General features: G+C 31.5%; 1 protein-coding gene across 3 annotated transcripts; it reads left to right on the forward strand.

Moving 5' to 3' along the window:
• Nucleotides 1-1,044: 1,044 nt before the first annotated feature.
• On the forward strand, nucleotides 1,045-23,129 carry T48 (FU domain-containing protein T48). Of its 3 annotated transcripts, XM_072017296.1 has the most exons (6): nucleotides 1,058-1,273; nucleotides 2,936-3,070; nucleotides 20,227-20,545; nucleotides 20,624-20,776; nucleotides 20,846-20,990; nucleotides 21,234-23,129. In XM_072017296.1, exons 2-6 carry the CDS (start codon nucleotides 3,058-3,060, stop codon nucleotides 21,846-21,848), a joined length of 1,245 nt encoding a protein of 414 aa, XP_071873397.1. In that variant the 5' UTR covers nucleotides 1,058-1,273; nucleotides 2,936-3,057; the 3' UTR covers nucleotides 21,849-23,129. The 3 variants fall into 3 exon arrangements, with proteins under 3 accessions (XP_071873396.1, XP_071873397.1, XP_071873398.1); XM_072017295.1 differs by lacking the exon at nucleotides 2,936-3,070 and having other exon boundaries at nucleotides 1,045-1,273; XM_072017297.1 differs by lacking the exons at nucleotides 1,058-1,273; nucleotides 2,936-3,070 and adding an exon at nucleotides 14,453-14,543.
• Nucleotides 23,130-23,275: the final 146 nt, after the last annotated feature.

Genomic DNA, 23,275 nt, shown 5'->3' on the forward strand with positions numbered 1-23,275 from the left:
CCAATTTTGATCCCACTAATCAAAACGTAATAAAGAAACATTACGTACAAAAAGTACGCAAATTTCGGTTGCGTAATGAAAATTTTTATGTACATGACAAAAGAGATAGTATTATTAATATTTAATTTTTTTTGTTATAAAGCGTAACGAAATGAACTTTTGTAAATATATTTAAATACAGTAAATCCATAACCAAAATATGCACTGTTATATTGTGAATTATATACCAATGAATTATAGTTTTCTTTACAGCATCTAACAAAATAATACAAATATTCTATTTTACATGCAATAATGTCGTGAAAAAGATATTAAGAACTAGTGATAGAAATAGATTTAGAATTGTCTTATTCGGTAATCTTATTTCAATTAAAAATAATTTGAGGACAAAAATAAACTGCGAAGAATATTTTTAATAAAAGAGACACTAAATTTTACAGAAATATTTGAAATTTATTTTAAAACTGAAATCTTGTAATACAATACATTTGTTTTCGAAAGAGATTTGCAAAATTTTATGTTAGCAAGCACTTTATTTTAATTTCAAATAATTTATTTTTACTTTTGGTATTTAAATTATAATAATTCATAGTAGAACTGTAGTGCATAATAGCAAATACTTTATGGTCTGTTATATATCACGAATTAATATTCTTCTAATAAAAATATATTACAACTAATAAAATAAATCTACTTTATTTTATTTTTCATGTTATTTAAAATGAATGTAATAATCTAATCATAAGCGATAATATCTTTGACTACTTTTACTTAAATTTTTTTATAATACGAACGTGAACTAAGCAAAATTTCATGACTTATTACAGAGTCTTAAGATGGTAAAAAATTGTCGATTTACAGGTACTGTAAAAATAAAATATTTTATTTGAATGTTTGTGCGAAGTCATACGTCGCGCTCAATACGCCATCTTGAAATTCAAAGAAAGGCATGTAATGTTGTATGTCTTATCCCCAATATATCAATGGTTTTAATCTTCCTGTCATTGGTCAGGGAACGAGAAAGTCTTCCCACTTCCCACTTTCTAGTAGGATGTAGGATTAGTTTCTTCAGTATGCTACTGACTGCGGTGAGAGATGGTCGTGTTGTGTGGTGATTGTATGGTGTTTGAGTTTTCATGAAGTTTTGTAACTTTTGCATCGACATAGAAATTATGTCGATTCAAAATGGGTAATTTACCAACGCTAGTGAAGTTTAGTGCGGCACTTCTCTCCTGCATTTTGGATTATACGCGGGCTGATAACGAATTACAAGGTAATAAAAATTTTCTCTATATCTATATTATGGTGTTCCAAACATCAAGCACACGTGGTTATCCTAATCTACTTGATTCCTACGTTCGTTTACTGACATTTAATATTTTGGCGCCCTTGCTTTCCGTCAAATCCACTTCATAACACTTAAGTTAATAAGCTTGAAAGATAAATTAACTGTTTGTCAACATTGCATACTGGCTGTTATTTTTTAAATGATAATTCATAATTGAATTTTAATTTTCATTAAAGAAATTTAAATTTGTTCTTTAAATTTCAATTTAAATTAAATTTCCCATGTTACAAAGTATACAATTACATTTTTAGATTGTACTTTTTGACTAAATCTCGTTTATTTAATTAGTGAATCCGAGTTTTAGTTTGTATTGCATTATTATGCCTATTTCATGTCATGAAAAGTATTCTTTTTCACTGCATACCTATCAAACACAACAGTAATCGAGCCCAGTTCATCTCGAAGCTAATTGTCGTACAATGCTTGCGAGTTCGTAGGCGCACTATACCAGAAATCCTCCTTTCATATCAACCCTGTTTCTTTAGTGTTCATTGTAGTGTTGTCATGCTAACAATTATTCGTAGAATTATTTATTAACAATTATTTTCATAAATGGATGTTTACATTTAAAAATAATTAAATAGAAATATATGTATTTAAATAAGAATTTTTAAACAATAAATATGTGTAACATATCTGTATTTGTGTGATTTAAACTGTCGATACATTTTCAATATTTAGAAAAATTCTGAGTAATCTACATTCTTACTTTCTGTTTCCTACTTTATTTTGAAATGTTAACAAAGTGACAGTAAAAATGTAGTAATTAAAGAATGCATATTACAGCGATAAAGATATTATTGATATATCAATTTTATGATTTTAATAAGAAATCTCGATGAATATAACCTAGAGTCTAATTCTACGTAAAATATTTATTCGCAAGTATTTTTTAGACATTGTAATGTTTTTAAGAGCTTTCTAGTGTTTAGCAGAATTAATTCTCAGACATTCTAATACTCACTGCATAGTAGATTTTATTTCTAACATGTTTAATAACAAACAATCTTGTCGTTATAAAAGTATTGCAGTAAAGCATTTGAAAACTCGTGAGTCCACGAGATATTTTAATTGTTTTCATAACTGAAATACCTTTAGATTTTCTATAGAATTTATAGGACGTAAATACATCTTATTTTTAAATAACTTTCTAGGATAAAGTTAGGAAGGCTTCTTAAATCAACAATTAACGAATAAGTTCGAGCGCACTAATCAAGATGTTCATAACACAATTGTTATCATTATCGTAAATTTCTTTGAGATCCTAACTACGATTATTAAAATTTATGTTATTAACGTTGCTGCAAATTATACAAAAATTTTAGCTTTATAATATTCATAAAGATTCTCTTTTATCGAAAATAAGAATTAAAAAGATTAGTATGGTCAATTAATTACAAACAATTAATTAATTACAAATTTTACAAAAATTCTTATCGTAATTGCTTCAATTGAATAATAGCGAATTGTATGTTCTAAAAAGAGAGAGAAAAAAAAAAGAAAAAGATGTGAAGAAGTTCAGTAATAGAGGTGTGCCATTAATCAAGCCAAATGATACTAAACCGATGTTTGGCTTGTTTGTGCAAGTGAAAGGAGACGAGGATCGTTTTTACGTAGTTGGAACTCGGTTGTGTACGGGCTCTAGGTTAGAGAAGGCTGTGCTCACCGGCCCTGACCAGGACGGACCACCACCGGGCACAGGAGCGTAGATGCAGGGGAAAGGTATAGCCATAGCTCTAGGATGGAAGTGCCTCCGTGAAACCTTCTAGAAGCAAATCGCGGCATTTGCCATCACTTTTAACATAGTTGTACATATGTCTACTCATTGAAAATTTTCATTTCAATCCTCTACATACTATGAATCATTCAGGAAACCGAGATAAAGTACTTCAAAGAGATATGTACTAGCAACTCTTTAAACAACGTAGTTTAAACTGGCGTAGGTTTTTTGTTCGAGGTATAGTTCATTTGTGCACAAGTATATATACACACAGTATGAAAGTATACTTTCATAAATTAAATAGTAATTAAGTTATTGAATGGTAAATTCAATCCAGTATCCGAATAGTTTCGTTATTCATTCTATATGAGTTCATCAGTCATGCTAATTGTTTCCACTGGACACATACCAATTAATCGGTTGAGCTCATAACTTTCGCTGAATTCCTTAACAGGCTCGCGATATTATTTTAAAGATTCGTTATTCATTTCGTATAATGTTCGAAGCTTTCGTAATTCGAATTCTCTTAGTTAATATTTATCAAGCCTAGGCGCGAGAGTGACTTTGTAATTTTTTCGACAGAATGATGTTACTTGGTATACGGTGATGTGAAAGAACGTTTATAGTCGATAATTTAATTACGTCGCAATTAAAAGTTTGATTATTATAACGAGGAATACAAATTTACATTTATATACATTTTAGTCGTTTTATTTATTTTACTCGTAAATCTCATTCATAATGGTGGTGTGATCGTAATACCTGTATCCTACTTACGTTAGTACGTAGAAGAACGTAGAAGCAATGGATTTTTGAGGAGCACGTGAAAACATGCAAAGTAGAAGAGGGATAGTGAAAGGTACGCACGAAAAGTATTTGCACCTACACCAACGTCACTGTTCCAATGAAAATGTTAGTACTTAAAACGCGTAACTATTTCGTCAGATGTGAAATATGGAATAAATTTTTACCTAATTCTATGGTAATATATACGGGAGCGTAACATTTTTTTTAAAGGAAATTGGTTACGTAAAGTTGAAAAAGAAAATGCTTATTACGACATAATTGTTACGCAATGTATTATAATTTATATTTACGATGTATATTTGTATAATACAGGGGACATATATTTAATTCTTATAAATCGCAGAGATTATCGAAACGATTATGTAATTAGGTAAAACATTTGTAAGAAACGTGCTACTGTTAATTAAATATTGATCCTAACATCCTTTCCCTAATGAAGAATAAAAAACATCGTGCATCTTATCTGATGAAACGTTCGTTCGTTTTCCGCGAAGCGTGCAAAAATGAAATTGAACGTTTATTTATTTAGATTTCTCTCTCTGTTCGACTGTTATTTTTAAGCTAAATCGGAGCTAACAGACAATTCTAGGGCACAATGAGAGACGTATACCTTGCTAAATAAAAGATATCTTGCGATTGCACAATTTCTTTTGCCTCGGTGTAATAGTTTTTTTCCTTTCTGTAATCTTCTTACAGAGATTTTAATTAACGTCATCCATAAAGATTTTCATCTGTAGATCAAGAGTTACAATTATGTTACGTTGCAATATTATGTAATAACACATAAGAAATATTTATAAAATAACGATGCCAAGTTACTTGGTATCTACAATCCTACCAGTAGCGTTAATTTCAATCGCGTACAATTTTTTAATCTTTTATTAGGTTGTCCGAAAAGTTTCTTTCGTTATATAAGGAAATGGTTTTTGTTTTATATTAGTCTATTGAACTATGTACGAACATAATAATAGAAGTATGAAGGAATAGGTCATAACTAATTCAATAAAATAATATAAAACAGAAATTGTTGTTCATCTATTATCATCTTATGAAACGAAAGAAACTTTTCGTACAACCTAATATATTTTTAACAGACATCACTGTTCAGTATTTTTCTTCGCGTCATATTCAATAATTTTCTTGATTAGTTTCATAATAAAGTAACTATACTTTAGCGAAGAGTTTCACGCTTAACGAGTATTGCAAATCCTCGTATCCCTTTCTCTATAATCATTTTGCATACTAAATACATAGGTATTTTACTTTATTGCCTTGAACAATATATGATATTTATAATGCGTCTATCTGTAGACACAATTGAAATACGAATAAATGTCCATGCGTTTGAAAGAAGACACCTGTATTTCTTAAGAAACGCCACACGTTTATTCAACGTAATAATATTTGAATTTTTACTTAGTGAGGTAATGGTGCGAGATGTTCAACTGCGCGTTCATTGCAACAATTATAATTAATCCTGGTGAATTTATCGTTATTCTTTCTTAATATCTCTAACGTTGAACGGAGTTTAACATTATCGTAGTTGCGAGGATGTTTCGTTTTCCTTTTTTTCTTATGTCTTTGCGACTGTCAGTAGTTATGATGAAAGCGAAACTTATACGTAAATACTTGCAACTTTTTATATCACGTTACAAGTAGAAAGCAGGTACCTACTAGTTACCTGTACAGACTAAATTACTGGTAATTTCTATCGTAACAGTAGTGCTACAGTGTCCAAAGCGTTACTAACTAACAAGTTTCATTATAAAGTAATTTTTACGATGTCTAATAATTTAAAGTATATTTTGATTATACATAGTATAGGATCATAGTAATAAATTCCAAAGAACATTACGAAGTTGGAAAGCAATGACAAGCTTTATGAAAATTGCGATTTAATCTGTTTAATAATTATTATATCTTTCTAAAATAAATATAGAATATTCTATCATAAATCTACTTTCGTAAATGCATAAAAACCTTGTTAAATTATTAGAAATTAGTCGAAAAACTTACGTTAATTATTTTCGATTCCTTAATGCGCATAAAATAACATGCAATTTCTAAATATTTTCTTTACACTTTTCGTAGTTTATCTATTTCATATATTCCATTAATAGTAAAAAAGATTGACGAGCAATGATTCAGGTGACGATTAGCATTAGAAAACTCTCTCTTTGTTGCGTTAAGTCGTTTGATCCCGGTATAATGGAATATCGAATATGCTGTGATCATAAAGAAATAAAATAAAGTACGCATATAGCAGGAAATGTGTATGTATATATGTAAATGTAATGTAAATAAATGTAAATGCATATATATAGGGGGTTAAATATTTTCCACGATTGTTCGATATGTTTTGTAATAAAATTTTGCAATTGTTAGTCAATTAACGAGCAGGTGTATTTTCCTGGCACATTATGATTCATTCTCTCGTCGGAAAATTATTCTCCCTCTAATTCACCGACCATGTCCGGGGTTAGCACTGTGCGTTTAGTCTTCCATCATATACACGTGCCATCAGTGGATCGCTGATAGTCCGATAAGCGGTGGCATCCTGTGAGCGAAGCGTGCTTAATATAGTACCATAGCTATCATTTAGATGAAAAGATTACTCCAGAGCTTTTTTAATTAGTAGAATCGTGTGCGACTGTCGTTTTACGATTATTGTTTCATATGCATCGATACTCTCTACAATTCGTTCCTGATACAGAGTATAACCATAGAAAACGATTCTTTGTACACTTTAATGGTATAACGATCATGTTATCGCAGAACGTTGAACAGAAACGTTGTAAATCTCATAGCGATAGAGATTTCTTTTTTAATTAAAAGGATCGATTTTCATTCAACGATAAGTCGAATTTTTCTAACTACTAGAGTACATTATTATTTAATGTTCTATTCGGAACAAATTGTCTCTTTTTTTAGATTCTCGCTTTGTAATAAACTTCGAAATAAATCGTTCATTCCGTTATATTATACGTTTTACCTTTTGAATTTTATTCCACTCCACTAAATCTTTACACCACCGTGGTCACTTTAATTAAAGCAATTACGTATCACCAGTTGAATTACTTGCGTGCACCACTGCCGTAGAAATTACACACCCAGTGCAACCAGGTCAGAACTCCTATTTTAAATCAGTGAGTGCGCGTACGCATTTGTAAGCACATAATTCGCGTATCAAGAACAATATGTTGTATTACGATGATTATTGAATTGGTTGAAAATTGTCCCTGTATCAATTGATAATATCGAAACGAGAATAAATGTCATTCAGATTCTGTGGGATTAATAAGTACTTTAGACACCGATACTTGCTGCTATTACGTTCCGTGAAGTTGAAAGGAAATAACATAAGAAATAATTTAGATCCACTTAGAAATCAGACCAGAAAATAGCTGTAATTTCTTGTACATGGGTCAACGTCGAGCCGGCAAACAAGAATTTTAGATTACGAACATTGTGAATATTAGAGAATTATTATAAACGTTTATCGTAGTATCGTTTCCTTGCTCGATGATTAAACGAAATAAACGTATAATTATATTTATCAAATGTAAAGATACTTTCGTGTAATTTTTCCTCGTTTCACGAAAGAATTCACTTGTATTACTTTTCCATTGAGCATTCCAATTAATCATTGCTCGACGATCAAACGAAAGGCTAGTCAGTCGTAACTGGAGTTCTAGCAGGTTCGTTAAGGTCACGCGGTGGTTTCTTATCTAGAACTATACTCGATCTCGAAGGCACCGTAGGTAAGCGGAATCTAGACTTTTTCGATGCGGCGAGCTGCTAGTAGAAAGGGAAGTGGGAACAGTAGTCTGTGCACCGAACTACCATTTGATTTTCCAAGGTACCGTTTTCTTCCACGAAACTAGCCTGATCCATCAGAGTCTGGGTGCAGGGCAAACTAACTCCTACCTACGTAACAAGACCCGCATTTTCCAAGTATGTATATCCACAGCTCGTGTACAACGCGGAATTCTTCTTTTTCTTTCTCTCTTTCTTCCTTACTCTCCATCTACCCACAGTATATACCAGTACAAGTACATAGTTCCGATGATCCCGAGTTGAACAAGTGAACAATGTAAATATATTTGAACGTTTATGCGATCCCATGCGACCGACTTCAGCGGAAGTATCACGCATAGTATTCTGGAAATACAGTGCCGGCAAGTATGTTCGTTGTTTAGGTGTTCTCGTTGTTCTTTTCTGTGATCGTTGCATTTATGGTGAATTTGTGTCGACTATCTTAGTTAGTGAGCTAGTTGGTTGATCATATCTATGTACGTAATGATATTTTAATAATATTTAATTATCCAGACGTTTCTTGTGACTGTAATTTCTCAAATAATATTTAGATCTTTCTTCAGTCTTTGACCTGTTAACTGCGGAGTTTAGTTTCAAAAATTCCTTAGGGGATGCGCAGATAAAATCAAGCAACGACAGATATACACGTCGACCGCAGGACAAATGCTCCTATTATAAATTGAAAAAGGTAAGCAAAACGTGGAAGGATTACATTTCTATTCGATAAAAAGTTAACGATTCATTGTTGAAAAAAAATATTGTTATTAAAACCTTAAAAATTACCAAAAAATAATAAAGCAAAACATTTCGGGCAATAGCCGATGCATTGGGGAAAATAATGAACCCAATTTATAAAAAGCAATATACAGAACATAACCGATATACGAAAGAGAATAATCAAATAATCAGACTTTTTTTTTATTTTATTTTTATTAATAAAATACATAACAGTTTTACTGGAAGTATAAAGGAGACATACCACTAAATTTCATTTATATTGTTTTTTATTAAAATTTTGAGGTTTTATAGTTAACGATTTTTATAATAAATTTGGAATGAAAGCTTTATCGATAAGAAAGTTTAGGATAAGTTTTTACGCGATAGTCGAATGTAACTCGGCAAATTATTACGATGAAATGCAGTTTCGTAACGGAACACGAAGACACAGAATTTGACATATGTACGACAGAGTGACTCCCCTCTAAAGAAAGCAGTAAGTTTATCATCCAAATGCAGGTTTTTACGAGGCACTGAGGCAGTCTTACTATCGGCATCCGGCCTGACAACTTCCGTCTCGGCTCTGGTAACTCATCGTCAGTGGAACATCTGCATCCTTCTTCAGTCTACCGCTTCGTCATTTTCCGTTCCTCTTATCCTCGGCTATCTCGTTACCTGCTATAAAGAACTTTAATTCGCTGAGAACAGTTTCGAAATATAATACTCGTGCGATGCAATAAAATAACGTTTGCCTCAAATTTCTGCGAAAAATTATTAATCTATGATCCACTTTTCAAGTATATTAACAGACGGTTACCTTTAAATATCTCAAGTTTGGAACTTAAATTGTAAATGTAGCATCTCGCGAATGAAAATATTGTATGCAGGTAAATACATAGTTTGATCTAGTTTTACACAACGCGAAGTAGATGAAAAAACGTAGCTTTTACAATTACAATTAGCGAAGAACTCTATCAAATGTAGAATCAGAATCATAAAAGTAGCGAAAAGAAGTTAAGATAGCATAGAAATAATTATAATTGTCGAGTTTATTCGATAAAAGAAAAATAATCGTATTCGTAAAATGAAAAGTAAGCTATCTATAGAAATGAGATGTTTTAAATATTTCTCACTTATACGTGTAAATAATACATATTTGAAATTATTTAAAGTTTACATTGCTGATGAATAGAGATTGATAGTAATTAGCAACGTGTTGAATTATCTCTCGTTAAGCTGAGAAAAATATGAGCTATTAAATTATGTATGCATCCATAATAGGTGTTTGCAATTGTTATGCGAACGACGGCATTGGATTACGAGCCGATTCTGTTCTGTGAATCTATTCCGAAGATCGTTACCCATATTTGAAAGTACAGTTTAACCGATATTCTGTATACGTGTAACGGTGTCGTGTGAATGGAAGAACGTATACGTTCATTAAGAAATACGTTGTTCTTTCATCGGAATTTTCCTCATAACGATATATTGCTACACGATATATCTATATGCAGCTTTTTATTCTTTCTTTTTTTCAACTTACAGTGTCAACATCATCTTTCATTATACTTTCACTAGTATCTTTTCTTCTTCTTTTTTTTTTTTTTTTTAATTATCTGAACTCAAGCAATTTGAAACCATTTTATCAACGCGTACCTGTCTTTTTTTTTTCAATTGATCATTTGAAATCTTAATGAACCTTTATTTCTCTTTACATTGTTCACTAACCTGAAACATCCTTTCATCCTTCCATCTTCCTTCTCATTAGTCATATCGCTTGACATCAGTCAAGTCGCTTGAATTCAAATAACTAATTTGAACGAGGCTTTAATGGCATCAAGATTCTGATTATGTATTTATGACCGGAAGTACGTATATGTATACATGTACATGCTTAAAAACAACCGGTAGACATTTTTCAATTCCGTGCCATTTCTCCGTAGAAATTTATCTCTACTTACATGACTTACTTGACATAAAATATCTTATCAAATTTCCATCCTTTTCCTCGTAAAGTCTCTTAAACTCGTATAACTCGATTAATTCGAACAAGGCTTTAATGCATCAAGATTCTGGCTACTAGAGCGTTTATGCAGGTCCATATATTTATGAACATACCTGGAAAGAACGAAAGCTAAGCAGACATCTGTTTCATCTACCAAATATTACGCCTATCACTGCACTTCGGATATTTTATACATCTCTGCGTATTATGTCTATTCCGTGTACTTTTCCACCTGTAAATTTCTCATACACGCATAAACGTCTGCAATCTACCGATTACTTATGACGGGAAATATGCGTATGTGAATATCCTCGAATCAGCTGGTAAACATTTTTCAACACCTCCAGGCCATTCAAGCTTTTACACCTGTGCGTTTCCCCTCTCGATTTACCGACAAGCGGATTCTCGCGTAGCGAGGCAAATACCCAGGGAAAATGAATTCGAAAACGTGAAGCGGGATGCGGATTCATTGTTATGCGGACAACGTTGCTAGGTCACCGGTGCATTTTACGCGACAATGCCCCAGGGTTCTTCTCCTTCTTAGCTTCGACGTCTCTCTCGTTCTTCGCTCCATTCCCCTCTCTACGTTTTACTTATTATTATTTCACGGGATCGGGCCACGAGTTATAACTGTACATTTCTGTGGTGCCGGGATAGGTCTTGGCATTAACTAAGTTACGTAATGACTGGTTTCCTCGGAGAATGAATACTCGGTGCGCGACCTGCCTCTTTTTCCCTCTTCGCGGCGCGGCATCGAGACCGCTCGCTTCGGGGACCACGCAAGTAAATCCCGATGTACAGTTACTTATTTGTACAAACACGAGAAACTCGAGCGACGATACCACCGGTCAACGGACCCAAAACGCGTCTATCCTTTTGCGTTGATCGTTCGTATGACGTTACGTTGCATAATAAATTAGATCGACGATATTTATGCATTCATGGGACATTTCAAGGTGCGAAAAGACACAGGATACGCGCAATATGCAGAATTTTTATTTGTTATTAATATTTAGTAGAAACGTTAACGTTTAGTAGCTATAGAAGCGATTTTTTACCCAGGTTTCGTTCGTTCCATAATACGTAAAGAAAATAACGTAAAAACTAGGTTTCTGTGCGTTGCACTTTTAATTAAAGAGCTTTGGCCAAACCAGCCATTTTCAACAGAATCGTATACGAATGAAAATAATTATCGAAGGTTTTGTCGCTTTAAAATGATAATCGAACGGTGAGATCCCAATGTACGTATACTGTTATATTCTAGTCATGCGCGCAGTACTCAATCGAGGCTAGCCGACTACAACGACACGATTAGGATTCCGATAGAATTTGGTCTCTTCCTGGTACTACAGTAATCTCGTCATTTTGGTGCCAAAGAAATCCGAAAGCTAGTTCCTAAGTATCGTTTTACAATTTGCCAAACAGGGGAAACTTCACGTGACCACTATGAACGTAGAAACAAAAATGTTTTCTTACTTGCGTGGTTTTTGTCAACTTTTAATCAACTATATGTAAGTTTGTCAATGTTTGATCGACTATAAATCTGTTTACTTTCGTAAACAGTAACACCTACACAAATATCGAATTACCTATACGTTTTATATTTTATCGTCTAAAGGAGTTTTGGTTAAACCGTGTATTATATTTCTACAGTATTTTCTACTTTCACGTGCCTAATTAATTTTATGTTCCTTCTGTTTTTGCGAATTTCGATACGATAATCATCTTAACAATGTAGTATAGATTTGATAAAATCTACCAGTGAAATGTTATTTTATCAAAACAATAATCAGTGAAAGTTTCGAAAAGCTTCAATTAACGAAGCTAATTTAAGCGAAGGATCCTAAACGATTGTTTTCAGCATGCTTCTGTACAATGGTATTAAGAAGTCAGTGTTCTCTTCCCTCGTTAAAAATTAAATTTCTATTACTAGAATTCTCAATTCTCTTAATTTCACGTAGAAATTTAATAGATTTATTACAACGTCCTTTTAAGGACTTTTTGTAACGTAAAACACATATCCAAAGTAAAGGATCATTTTCTTTGCGTTACATATCTTTTTAAATAACCCTATACATTTTAATTTCTTTGATACAAGTCGTACACGCTCTCTCTCTCTCTTCGTAGAATCTTCATAGAACCGACGAATACCTTTACAATACTGATCAACGCGTAATTTCTTCGTCTCTTTTAATTTACGTATCATTTAGCCGTTTTCACTATAGTACAAAGACGTTACTAACAATGGTTAGCATCTATGATGATTATACACGGTTGTTGCATCGAAACCTTTTGTACGTTTCTACAAAATACAGCCAGCAATTAGCATGGACCGATGTAAATGGCGTGACAGCGTTTAATTATTTCAATTCACCAAGTATTTCACAGTCTGGTTGAAGATCTCACGAAGTTTCTCCTGGTTTAGACATTGATTGTCGCACGGTGACCGAGGAACTTCCACTTTGCGAAACGGGAACGGATTCCGCAACGAGGAAACGTTTAGGAGAGAGAACTCGGTTCCTACTTTGGCAATGATGCAGATTGTCGTTCTAGATAGCTAAATTGACCGTGGGTATGTGGAAAGCTCTCGTACGCGGCTAAATGACAATTTCTCTTTCACCAATTGGCCGAAAATGAACTCGTGCGCGATCAAAACTGGGTTACTTTTAGCGATGCTCTCTAAATCAATGATCGATGACGATTGTTAGCTTTCTTTTCTTCTGTTTTTGTTATATCAAGATCGCAGTACAGAAACACGATAAAAATACTTTTTTGTCGACTTCTTTTACTTTAACGCCATTTTTGAGTAAAAGGGAACGTTTTTCTAAAAAGTAGTAGAAAGTGCAAAGGGCTTGTTAGGTAAAAAATTGACAAAGTCTTGCGGAAGCTATACCATTAAGGCAAACGATATTCTAGTAACTTGCGATATTTATAAAATTACGAAGAAGATAGAAAAGTAAATATGTACGCCAGTCCCAAGATCAAATATATTCCGAATTCTGAAATTGTTCTGCTATGAAAAAAAGGATGACTCCTTTTTACTCTTCGTATCAGAAAGCGACTTTTCCTACGACGAGAAATTGTTCAAGCGAAAAGTACGTTTCTTCTAAACTAATTATGATACATTTTCTAATATGTAAGTTTATAGTTACATGGAAATTGCGTAGATTACGTTCGTTGCCGGAAGGGATAATCGGTTAAAATATAAAGATACGGATCATTCTGCAACTAGGCAAAACCGTAGAATGTAGTTTTACGAAATGTTAGCCTGAAATATAAAAGACCAGAACTTTCTCCCAATGCTCACCGATCGTTGATGCGAATTCACATGAAATACTGGAAAGTGAGTTTTACATTCTTTGCCCAAGTGTTACGATACAATTCATCGGACTGATAACGGTTAATGAAATTTACATGTTGTCAAAGAACGAAGAAAAACTTTGTTAAAAAACATCTTTAAGGTATTGAAATTAGTATACATTACTTGCTTCTGACTCAGTTTAATATAATATAATATAATTTTCTATGTGGCTCTCAAATGTTTGGAAATAAGTTTAACTATCTTTAAATCCAGAAAAATTACTTCGATGATCTGCTTCTCTATTTTACACATCAGATAGTTATAAAAACTTACAAACAATTTCAGTTGTGATAATTCGTTTAATTATCGAATCTAAAGAATATATATTAAATAATCTGTTTAATAATAGAGTATTGTTATTTAAACTACTGACAAAATAGAATAAGTTTCATTTATTTCGTTCCATCGAATAGCTCGTCAAAACTCCTCTTTCATCTTCTTGGAAATTTCTCTAAAAATCTGCTATAATTGGGTTGCATAATGTCTATTAATGATCCGTTTAATCGAAGAATGAAAATTTAATTGGCAGCAACTCGATTATATCTGTATGCATATAGCACTTACGTATGAGCGTTCTTCCTTTTTATGTCGAAAGAACACGATGATCGTCAGTCAGATCGCTGAACAAAAGCGTTGCATCAGTGACGTAATGCATTTATGCGATAATACAGTGGCATAAGTGAACTTACCGTGCATGATGTCAGTAAAGCGTAATGACGGTTCAACATTTAACAACGTGAAGTTTCTTAATAGAGATGCTAATTGCTAGGTACAATTTCGAATTTATATTACGAGACATATCAGGACAATGATGTGTTTAATACTCTTACGGTATGAAACAGTGAATCTACATTAGTAAACGATATAATTTGAAATTTGTATTATAATCTGCATTTGATTTTTAAAAATATAGAACAAATTAATTATAAAAAGATATAACAAATTTTATTAATTCGATGATAAAAATTTTTAAATTGTGTCGACGAGATATTTTAATATTAAAAAACGAAGAATCGTTTACAACGACAGTATAAATACATTTCTGCATAAGAAAGAAGAAAGAAAAGTTTCAGGCATATGACAATCGTACATTCGAACAATCTAACAATGTAAAACCTACTATATGTACTTTTTATTCAATCTCATATAACGCTTATCGCTACCATAAATTCTTTTCATTGTTAAAACAATTGAAATTTAGGCGGCGATCGTTGATGAACGGTCGCGATAAAATGGAATAACGGCCATTGCCGGATATTTATGGAAAAGATGCGCTGCTGACACAGTACCGCTTGTTCTACGCGTTTTATGTCAGATTAGACGCGTAAACGCGCGTACGCACGCGCCAGTCACGAGCATCTGCTTGCTATCCGGCTCCATTTACCAATTGTGCTCGTTAATTTCACGACACTCCGTTCCTTCGTGCTAATTGGTCGCTTTAATGGATTTCATGCAGGCTAAAATGTCCAAAAACGGGAATAAACCATCTGCAAATTAAACCTGGAATACTTAATTTCTTAGTTAGATGTTAATGAAAATATACCGTAGACATTATGAATTATCAACTCCATTAGAAAATTCTGTCTTCCTTCTGAACCACAAAATTCCCAAACATGAAAAACTATTAACTATCTGAAAAATTATTCCACCTAATTGATCTGTTAGTAATAAAAATTCATTTCTCTTAACAGAAGATTGTATGAAACTATAGATCCGAATTTGATTGAGAAAAAATAAGCAATAATAAATAAAACAATTTTTAAAATTTCGTTAGTCACGCAAGGAGTTAAAGGTCATCCTATATTAAACTTACTATCTCGTTTAGTATGAGAACAGTGGAAGTTATTACATATAACTAGTACGACTTCCTGAACAATTTCTCATAATCTTTTACATTTTATTCTAAAACAACCTGTAATTAAAGGAATGGTTATTAGAATGTTCCATAAAAAAATCATTACACTAAAGCTATTATACTTTCATTTGAATCAACAATCATTGAATCGTTCCTCGAACTAATGAAACACGAAGTAGTCCGTAGTCAATTCTCGAGTAACCTAATAACACGAATCTCGGCCGCAGATTACACACGAAAATAATAAAACCTTAAAACTGTTACCGTAACATCGTATAATTATACACGATGATGTACCTCTAACATTTGAATCGTTCCACATTCTGATTCTCTACTGTGAAAACATCGCGAATATCAAGATCTATCGTAAGAAAATTTTTCTAGTGAAACCGTTGCTCGCGATACTTCCTGACCCGTTTTTCCTTTATTTCAAATAGAAAAAAATTTGCAATTTCATCCAATTAACAACTACGCAGAAATTTATTTTATATCTGGGAAGTGCGAAAAAAAATCCAAAGGAACATTTAAGAAATTAATCTTTGCATTCTACAATAATTTGTCGAATGTTGCTTCTATAATTTCTACACATTGTATAATTTCTTCTTCGTCGAAAAATTCTAGCTTGTTAACTTGGCGTGACTCGTTAAAAAAAAGGATGGATTCTATCTATCTTTTTAAAGTCATACAATACTTGAAATGAAAGTAACGAGAACTTCACGAATTCATCATCTACATTTGAAATTAACAAGTTATTTCGTTTTCCATTATTTCATATGAAAATACTTTCTTTTTACGCATCAAATGACATAAAAATCGACGATAATGAACTTTATATATGAATTCACAGTATATAGTAATCGTTTCTTTCGTAGCTCATACATCTGTTTACAATCGTCGAAGAGCGAATGAATTAATTGGATTTGTCTATAGATTAATTATTAATTACTTTCACTTGGTTTTTCGGATCGAAGAATAAAGAACCTCCTTTACTCTTTTGACTTTCCCTCGCGCATCCGGTACAGGAAAAGGCTAAACATTCGAGTTCGTCGATTGCATCTTGTATATCGCGAGTTTCGATTTCGCAATAGACTCATTGCTTTAGCTTGCCGACCTCTCAACGTCCTTGCAGTGACTCTCATTAATATATAATTTCATTCCTGAAATTTCATCGTTTATTGGATAGTTTCATGATCGCTTTTTCGACAAGTATTTCGCTCTTTACAGCGATGAGTTCATTGAAGCGGTACTTACAGACGTTCAGCTGGTGTAATTTTTTATCATTAAAAATAATTTCACGAAAATCAGAATAAACGATAATTGCATTATTGATTATCGCAGCGTGATATAGCGCTATCAAAATACGAATGCTGCGCACACAGAGGAATAGTTGTAAAATCACTTTTGTGAAAGTAGAAAACACGATGAGTCTAAAAACTACGTTAAAAGTAATAGAGCTGTAACAATATCTGTTATCGTTTTACAACGGAAATCTTAAGAAACTACAGGATAGTTGGCGTAAAAAGGTTAGAAAGCGATAATTTCGTTGCAAGAGACTATATTATTTTTGCGTTCGAATACAATCGAACATTCCTTAAAAGTGAAAGTACATACGGTTAGGAACGATTTGCGTAAAATTCTACGATGTACCGAAAAGGAAAATTCTTTTTCCTTCTTTTACTAGTAAAATTTTTTTGTACGATAATTTACGCGTTTTACTTCCCTTAGCTTGCGCTAGTTCACTTTTTATGTGGAAGATATCGGAAAGTTGAGAAAAAAAGGGGAGCAAATGAGAAATAAAAAAATAATCATGGAAAACAACTGATCTTGATCGAACGTCCCTTTCTTATCGTGCATAATTACATTAATAAGTATCTTAATTAATCTCTAGAGGTTGAGAACCTCCTCCAAGGTAAATCACCAACACTTGATGTTACGAGCAGTGCGCCAATAGCAACAAGAGGGGAATGCCGTGCGCGGATCGTTGAAAAGTTTCACCTGACCAGTAATGGTACTTCCTGCTAGTCAGGTGGACTATACGTTGATTCATTGGGGGCATATACCCTTCATTGGATTGCAGTTTTATAGTCGTACAACTTCCACGGGTATACCACCAAGATGATACGCTTAACGCTGCTAGAATCCCGAATACATACCCAATCATATTATCTATTCTTTCTTTTCTTCTTTGTCTATTACTTTGCTTTCATTCTAATTATTTCAATTCTGTTTAAATGAAATTTCTTTACCATCGTTTACTTATATTTCAATGAACATGTGAAGGAATTTATTTACTAGTATAAAAATGATTTATATATATGTATATAAATTACTTAATTATAGAAACGTGTAAAAGAATTTACAAAAGTTTGTATACGATCGTTGTGGTTGTGTTTATATTCATAAACATTCAATATTTGTAAACATTTGAATATTCATAAACATTCGAATGTTTATGAATATAATATGTTCAAGTGCTACCAGAAACAAAAATCAAGATAGTGTAAAATATAATCAAATTACATTTAAGGTAAGAAATTTAAAAGCGTATTTGACGGAACAGATTTAAATTTAAACTAAATACAGAATAAAATATTCACGTGTAGATAGGAAATTGAATAACCAAACAAAGGAACTCTTTAATGTTCATCTACGAGAAATTTCCTTTGCCTTTCTCCATCTTGTAATCATTTGCATATCAAAGGGTTTTTAAAAGATGTTTTCTCACCTAACTATCGGTACAAGTGCGAACTAAAGATCTGTTTGCTTCGGAGAAACTGGTAATACTGGAACCGTTTTGAATTTTCTGGTTTTCTTTTTGCCAGCTTGCGCGACGTGTCATTTAAAATTAAAAATACTTTTTTTAACCCTCTTTGTCGTTAACCCCCTTTTATACGATAAAATTGATGAAACAAAATTCGTTGTACATATTTCAATTTTTTTTTTTTTTTATAACATTCTTTAACGCCTTAGATTAAAGAAAAATAATATTTTAAATAAGATTAATTGATATATAATTTTCACTTTCAGCTTTGTTATGTATTAGATAATATGTATCATATATAGTGTAAGTTTTCTATTTCTAATTGCATTGGAATTTATATTTGAATCGTGAAGTTATTGACAAAATTCGGCATTGTTTCTGCACATGCTCGAAACAATCAACTGTTGTAACTAAATATAAGTATTTAGAATCGATATGTGAATTCTATGCTACGTTAAGTTTCACTTATTTCATGAAGTATCTATTACTTCGTCTATACACTGTTATATATAGTAGAAGAATTTTTTGCATTGTTTCGTATTAAATTATATTTATATTTTTCAACTTATTTTCAATTTATATTTTTCATTGTCAAACATGTTACATATTTATTTAAATTTTCTACAAATTTATGTAATTTAGAAATATCTTTTAAATATTTAATTTGTTTATCATTGTAATATCGTTACTTGTTAATACATTGTTATACTGAGCTAAATTAAATAAACTAACATAAGTTTGGACCAAACTAAATTTTTTATTGAAATATCATTGAATTTTCATATGTATCAAAAATTAATTTATAACAATATTAATATAATTACGTATACAAATAAATGTATCTTGTTTTCTACTCTGTGTATATTTTGAAATCTTATTTCAAGCGATGTAAACTTTTTGAGTTTATACATCGAGTGAAACAAATTTGAGAATTCAAAGTTTAGAATGTGACAAAGGAAGTAGAAACACGAGATAACGTTCTCAACCTAGGGAGAATGTAATCGTTGATCCTTCCGTTACCCTACGAAATGGATTGAACACGTAATCATGAAACCAACAACCGCATTCCTCATATACGTACTAATAGGCCCTCACAACTACATAAGGTCTACCTGATACGAGGACTCTGTTTCATTGTATTACGAGTCATTGCTCTTCTTCTTTAGAATACATACCTCCACGAAGGTATGTATTAAAGTTTGCATTAGGTCATCTAATAAGTAATACGGTTTAAAACAATATAAATCATAAACAAAAATTTAAAAATTATATAAATTTTTTATAAATAATACAATAATTTAAAAAATTATGTAATGGAATTGCCATTATAAAGAGAGTTACGTTAGGGACAAATATATTACACGTAAAAGACATTTTTGATTCGAATAACGTAATTAAAGATCACTTTATATTAGCATTTCGTATATTTAAGTATGTTTAACATTGGTACTTGGCGAGTATGTGTGTCAAGCATTTGGGGCACAGCTTCAGGCTATGGATCATTGATCAACGCAAGAATTCGACTTGCCTGTTCTTCTTACGTCCCTCTTACGCGAGATTCATAAAGTGGCACATTTTATTCTAGAAGTATAAAACAGTTCAAGTTATAGTTGTTTTTTGATAATATAGTTTTTAATAAAATGGATAATAGTATTTATATTGGATTATTTAAAATAAAAATATATTAAAAATGAATCGTTAATAGCATTGCAATGTAGCACTACAAATATATTAATATTATTAATCAACATTAAAAAACCATTATATTTTTTTATTTGATTCTTAAATATTTATTATTATATAGAGGAAACTATTGTACATTTTTTATGATTACAGAATGTATTGAAGGACACAGTGGCTGCAAGAGATGTAGAGATGGAACATGTGCAAGATGTGCAGTTCTTTTACATCAAGGTACTTGTGTCGATACTTGTCCACCAGGTCATATTGCAGATTGGTCAACTAGAGATGAATACATGGGCAGAATTTGTAAAGAAACAGGATATATGTTTGGATTTACTGGTAGTCAAGTAGCCATTTTGGTAGGAGTTGTTTCTGGTGCAACTATATGTATTCTGATAATATTATGTGGGGCTATAATTGTACATAGAAGAAAGAAAAAAGCTGCTAAGCTAATCCAACAGTTTGAAGACAGGTATTCTTTGCTATATCTTTAATGTATTGTAAGTGTGATTAAAAATGAATAATATTAAAAATGTGATTTATGTTTTAGTGCAGAGAGAAGAGAATTTTTAAAACATCTTGCAATGCTTAGAGGGGAAGGTAATACGTTTCTTTCTATGCTCAATGACACAAGGAGACAAGTCAGGGAGTTGTACTATTCAGGAAATAATGGAGATGGTGCTGTTGGAATACAAGCCTATAGGTACAATTATGCAATTAGCATAAGCTATCAATAGATATATTCTTTCCTTATTATAATTATGATTTACAGACCAGTTTTGCGGGATTTGGCAAGGATACTGGTTCTTATTAATAGGAGAGACGATGAAATACCAATTCCTCCAGATGATTGGCAAAGACTTTTTTCATGGGCTGAGAGATTATTAAGAAGATACAAAAGGCACAGCTCACCTGAAGTAAGCTAATTTCTTTGTTCAAAACTTATATTAAAAACAAAAATTGAATTCCAAAGAGCTTGTTATTCTAAATTTTGCTTTTTTCCATGCAAGTCTCTAAAACACTTTGGTGAGTCATGCACGTTGAAGAAGTAATTACATATGCATGAGTAAAAAAGAATTTCTTTTAAGTGAAATTACATAAACCAATAAAAAATTATGTATTTTGTATCAAATTTAAAAGATAACATTTTATACTTCAAGGTGGCTCAACTTATAACATTTTTACAACAACCAACAGCATCCGTCCAAATAAATTCAACACAGCAAGTAACAATCACACAATCACCTCAGCCTTATGAAACAAGAACCACTCCAACCAATCTAACTACATTCCAACCAAATGCACCACTTACAACATTTCAAGCAAGCGACAAATCAAGTATCAGCCCTGCAAGTTCCAGTCTTGGATATATAAAAGATAGCCCTGTGAGCTCCAGTCTTGGGCAAAACAGTTCTGGTGCTTATAACGAGAAACTTAGTCCAAATGGATCTAGCATAGGACAAACAACTCCACTAGTATATGATAACCAAAAACGATTGAAACCTTCGAATACACATTTCCAAGAACTTGCCATTTCCACTTTTAATCATAAATACAATACTGGTGCAACATTAACAGAATCCACTTGTGCAATAGATGAATGCGAGGCAAATGGACTCGATCGTGAATTAAATCCTCAGTGGGAATTTCAAAGTAGTACAGAGGCTGCTAACTATACTATTTTATCAGATTGGTCACCTGCTCGTGAATACCTCATTGATGACTTTACAATTCTCGGTTTCCGACCACAAGATGAAATTACCACGGAATTGTAAATAATATATATTATGATATACATAATTTATATATTTCTTTATAGTTTTTGCTCATAAATATATATTTTCTATAAATAAAAAAATTTTTCTATTTTATAAATAGGAAATATATATTTCATTTATTTCTATTCTTTCATTCATTCTAAAACTGCAATATCTAAAGCCATAATCGAAAAATATCATGCACTCTCATATTATTGGACTAATTTATTCGTATATAAAGCATTTCCAGCCATTGTTATAAATAAAATTTTAAATAAATATATTATTTCTATATCGTTCTTTAGACATTCGAGTATATATAAAATATTTCATAATTATTAGGTTGATTGAGGCAAGTAAATTTTTCATACCAAAACAAATAGAAAAATTGTACCTAAACCTTGATTTTCAAGAACCAAAAGTAAAAATTTCCAGCCTATATTTCTAGCACATGCTATTTCAGGTATTAGATGGTAAAATGCATAACATATTGGTTTCTCAATGTTTTTCGAGTATTCAAGAGCTGTAAGAAAGAAAATAGATATTATGTTCTTAATTTATTTGTAATCTACTATCTTAATGTAATAGATGTAAAACATATCTCTCAAAATCATTATCCAGATATTTTCTGATCTAAATACATAATGTGCTAATGCACATTTGATCCTATACTTAAAGAGCATGCGCCAGAATTAAAACACTTAAAATCTTCAAACCAAATCTTCGAATTGTACAACATAATAAAATACTTCTTAATTTCTTTTTGTTTAGGAGAAGTTGTTTTTCTTAATATTCCATGATTTTGAAAAAATCTGTATGTGTCTGTATGCATGTATGTATCCTAGTTTGTGTATTATATATGTATGAGTTCTACGATAGAATGAATTTATAATACTATCAACTAATTGTAAGCGTTTTGTTTAAATGATATTCTTTATTTAATTTCTATATTACAAATTAATAATTATTATATAATTTACTGTACTAGTCAATATTTCCTTTTATGCAAGAATATGAATTATGTTATGAAATTATGTCCTTATACTACCAATGTCTGAAGTAAGTCTATAAAAATAGTTTTAGATCTTTAATACAAATATTTTTTTATCGATGCACCAACATATCATTATTAAATAAAAATTGCAAAATATTTACGTTATAACACATGTATGTATACATACCTGTATATGTTGTTACACAAAAGACCAGAATGGTCGGCTGTATGTACAAATTGATGTAAATAATATTTTACTAGCAAATATGTAAGATGAATATAAATATAATATATATATACATATATATACCTAATACGTATGTACGTATATATACCTAAATATAACCAATTCACCTTTTTATATTTTTAATTAATTTTCATTTTCAAAGGAAATACTTTTCTACAATTATAACATTGCAATAAAATGTTGCTGCGTTTAAAATATTATCAT

The sequence above is a fragment of the Bombus fervidus genome, chromosome 14 (genome assembly GCF_041682495.2).
Source record: "Bombus fervidus isolate BK054 chromosome 14, iyBomFerv1, whole genome shotgun sequence".
NCBI classification, from domain to species: Eukaryota; Metazoa; Arthropoda; class Insecta; order Hymenoptera; family Apidae; genus Bombus; species Bombus fervidus.

Bases quoted from the DNA above. Each gene is read 5' to 3' on its own strand.
- T48 (XM_072017295.1), top strand. From the start codon at position 1,186: ATGGGTAATTTACCAACGCTAGTGAAGTTTAGTGCGGCACTTCTCTCC. The intron at 20,546-20,623 runs GTATTCTTTGCT...TTTATGTTTTAG, and splicing joins ATCCAACAGTTTGAAGACAG to TGCAGAGAGAAGAGAATTTT. The intron at 20,777-20,845 runs GTACAATTATGC...TATGATTTACAG, and splicing joins GTTGGAATACAAGCCTATAG to ACCAGTTTTGCGGGATTTGG.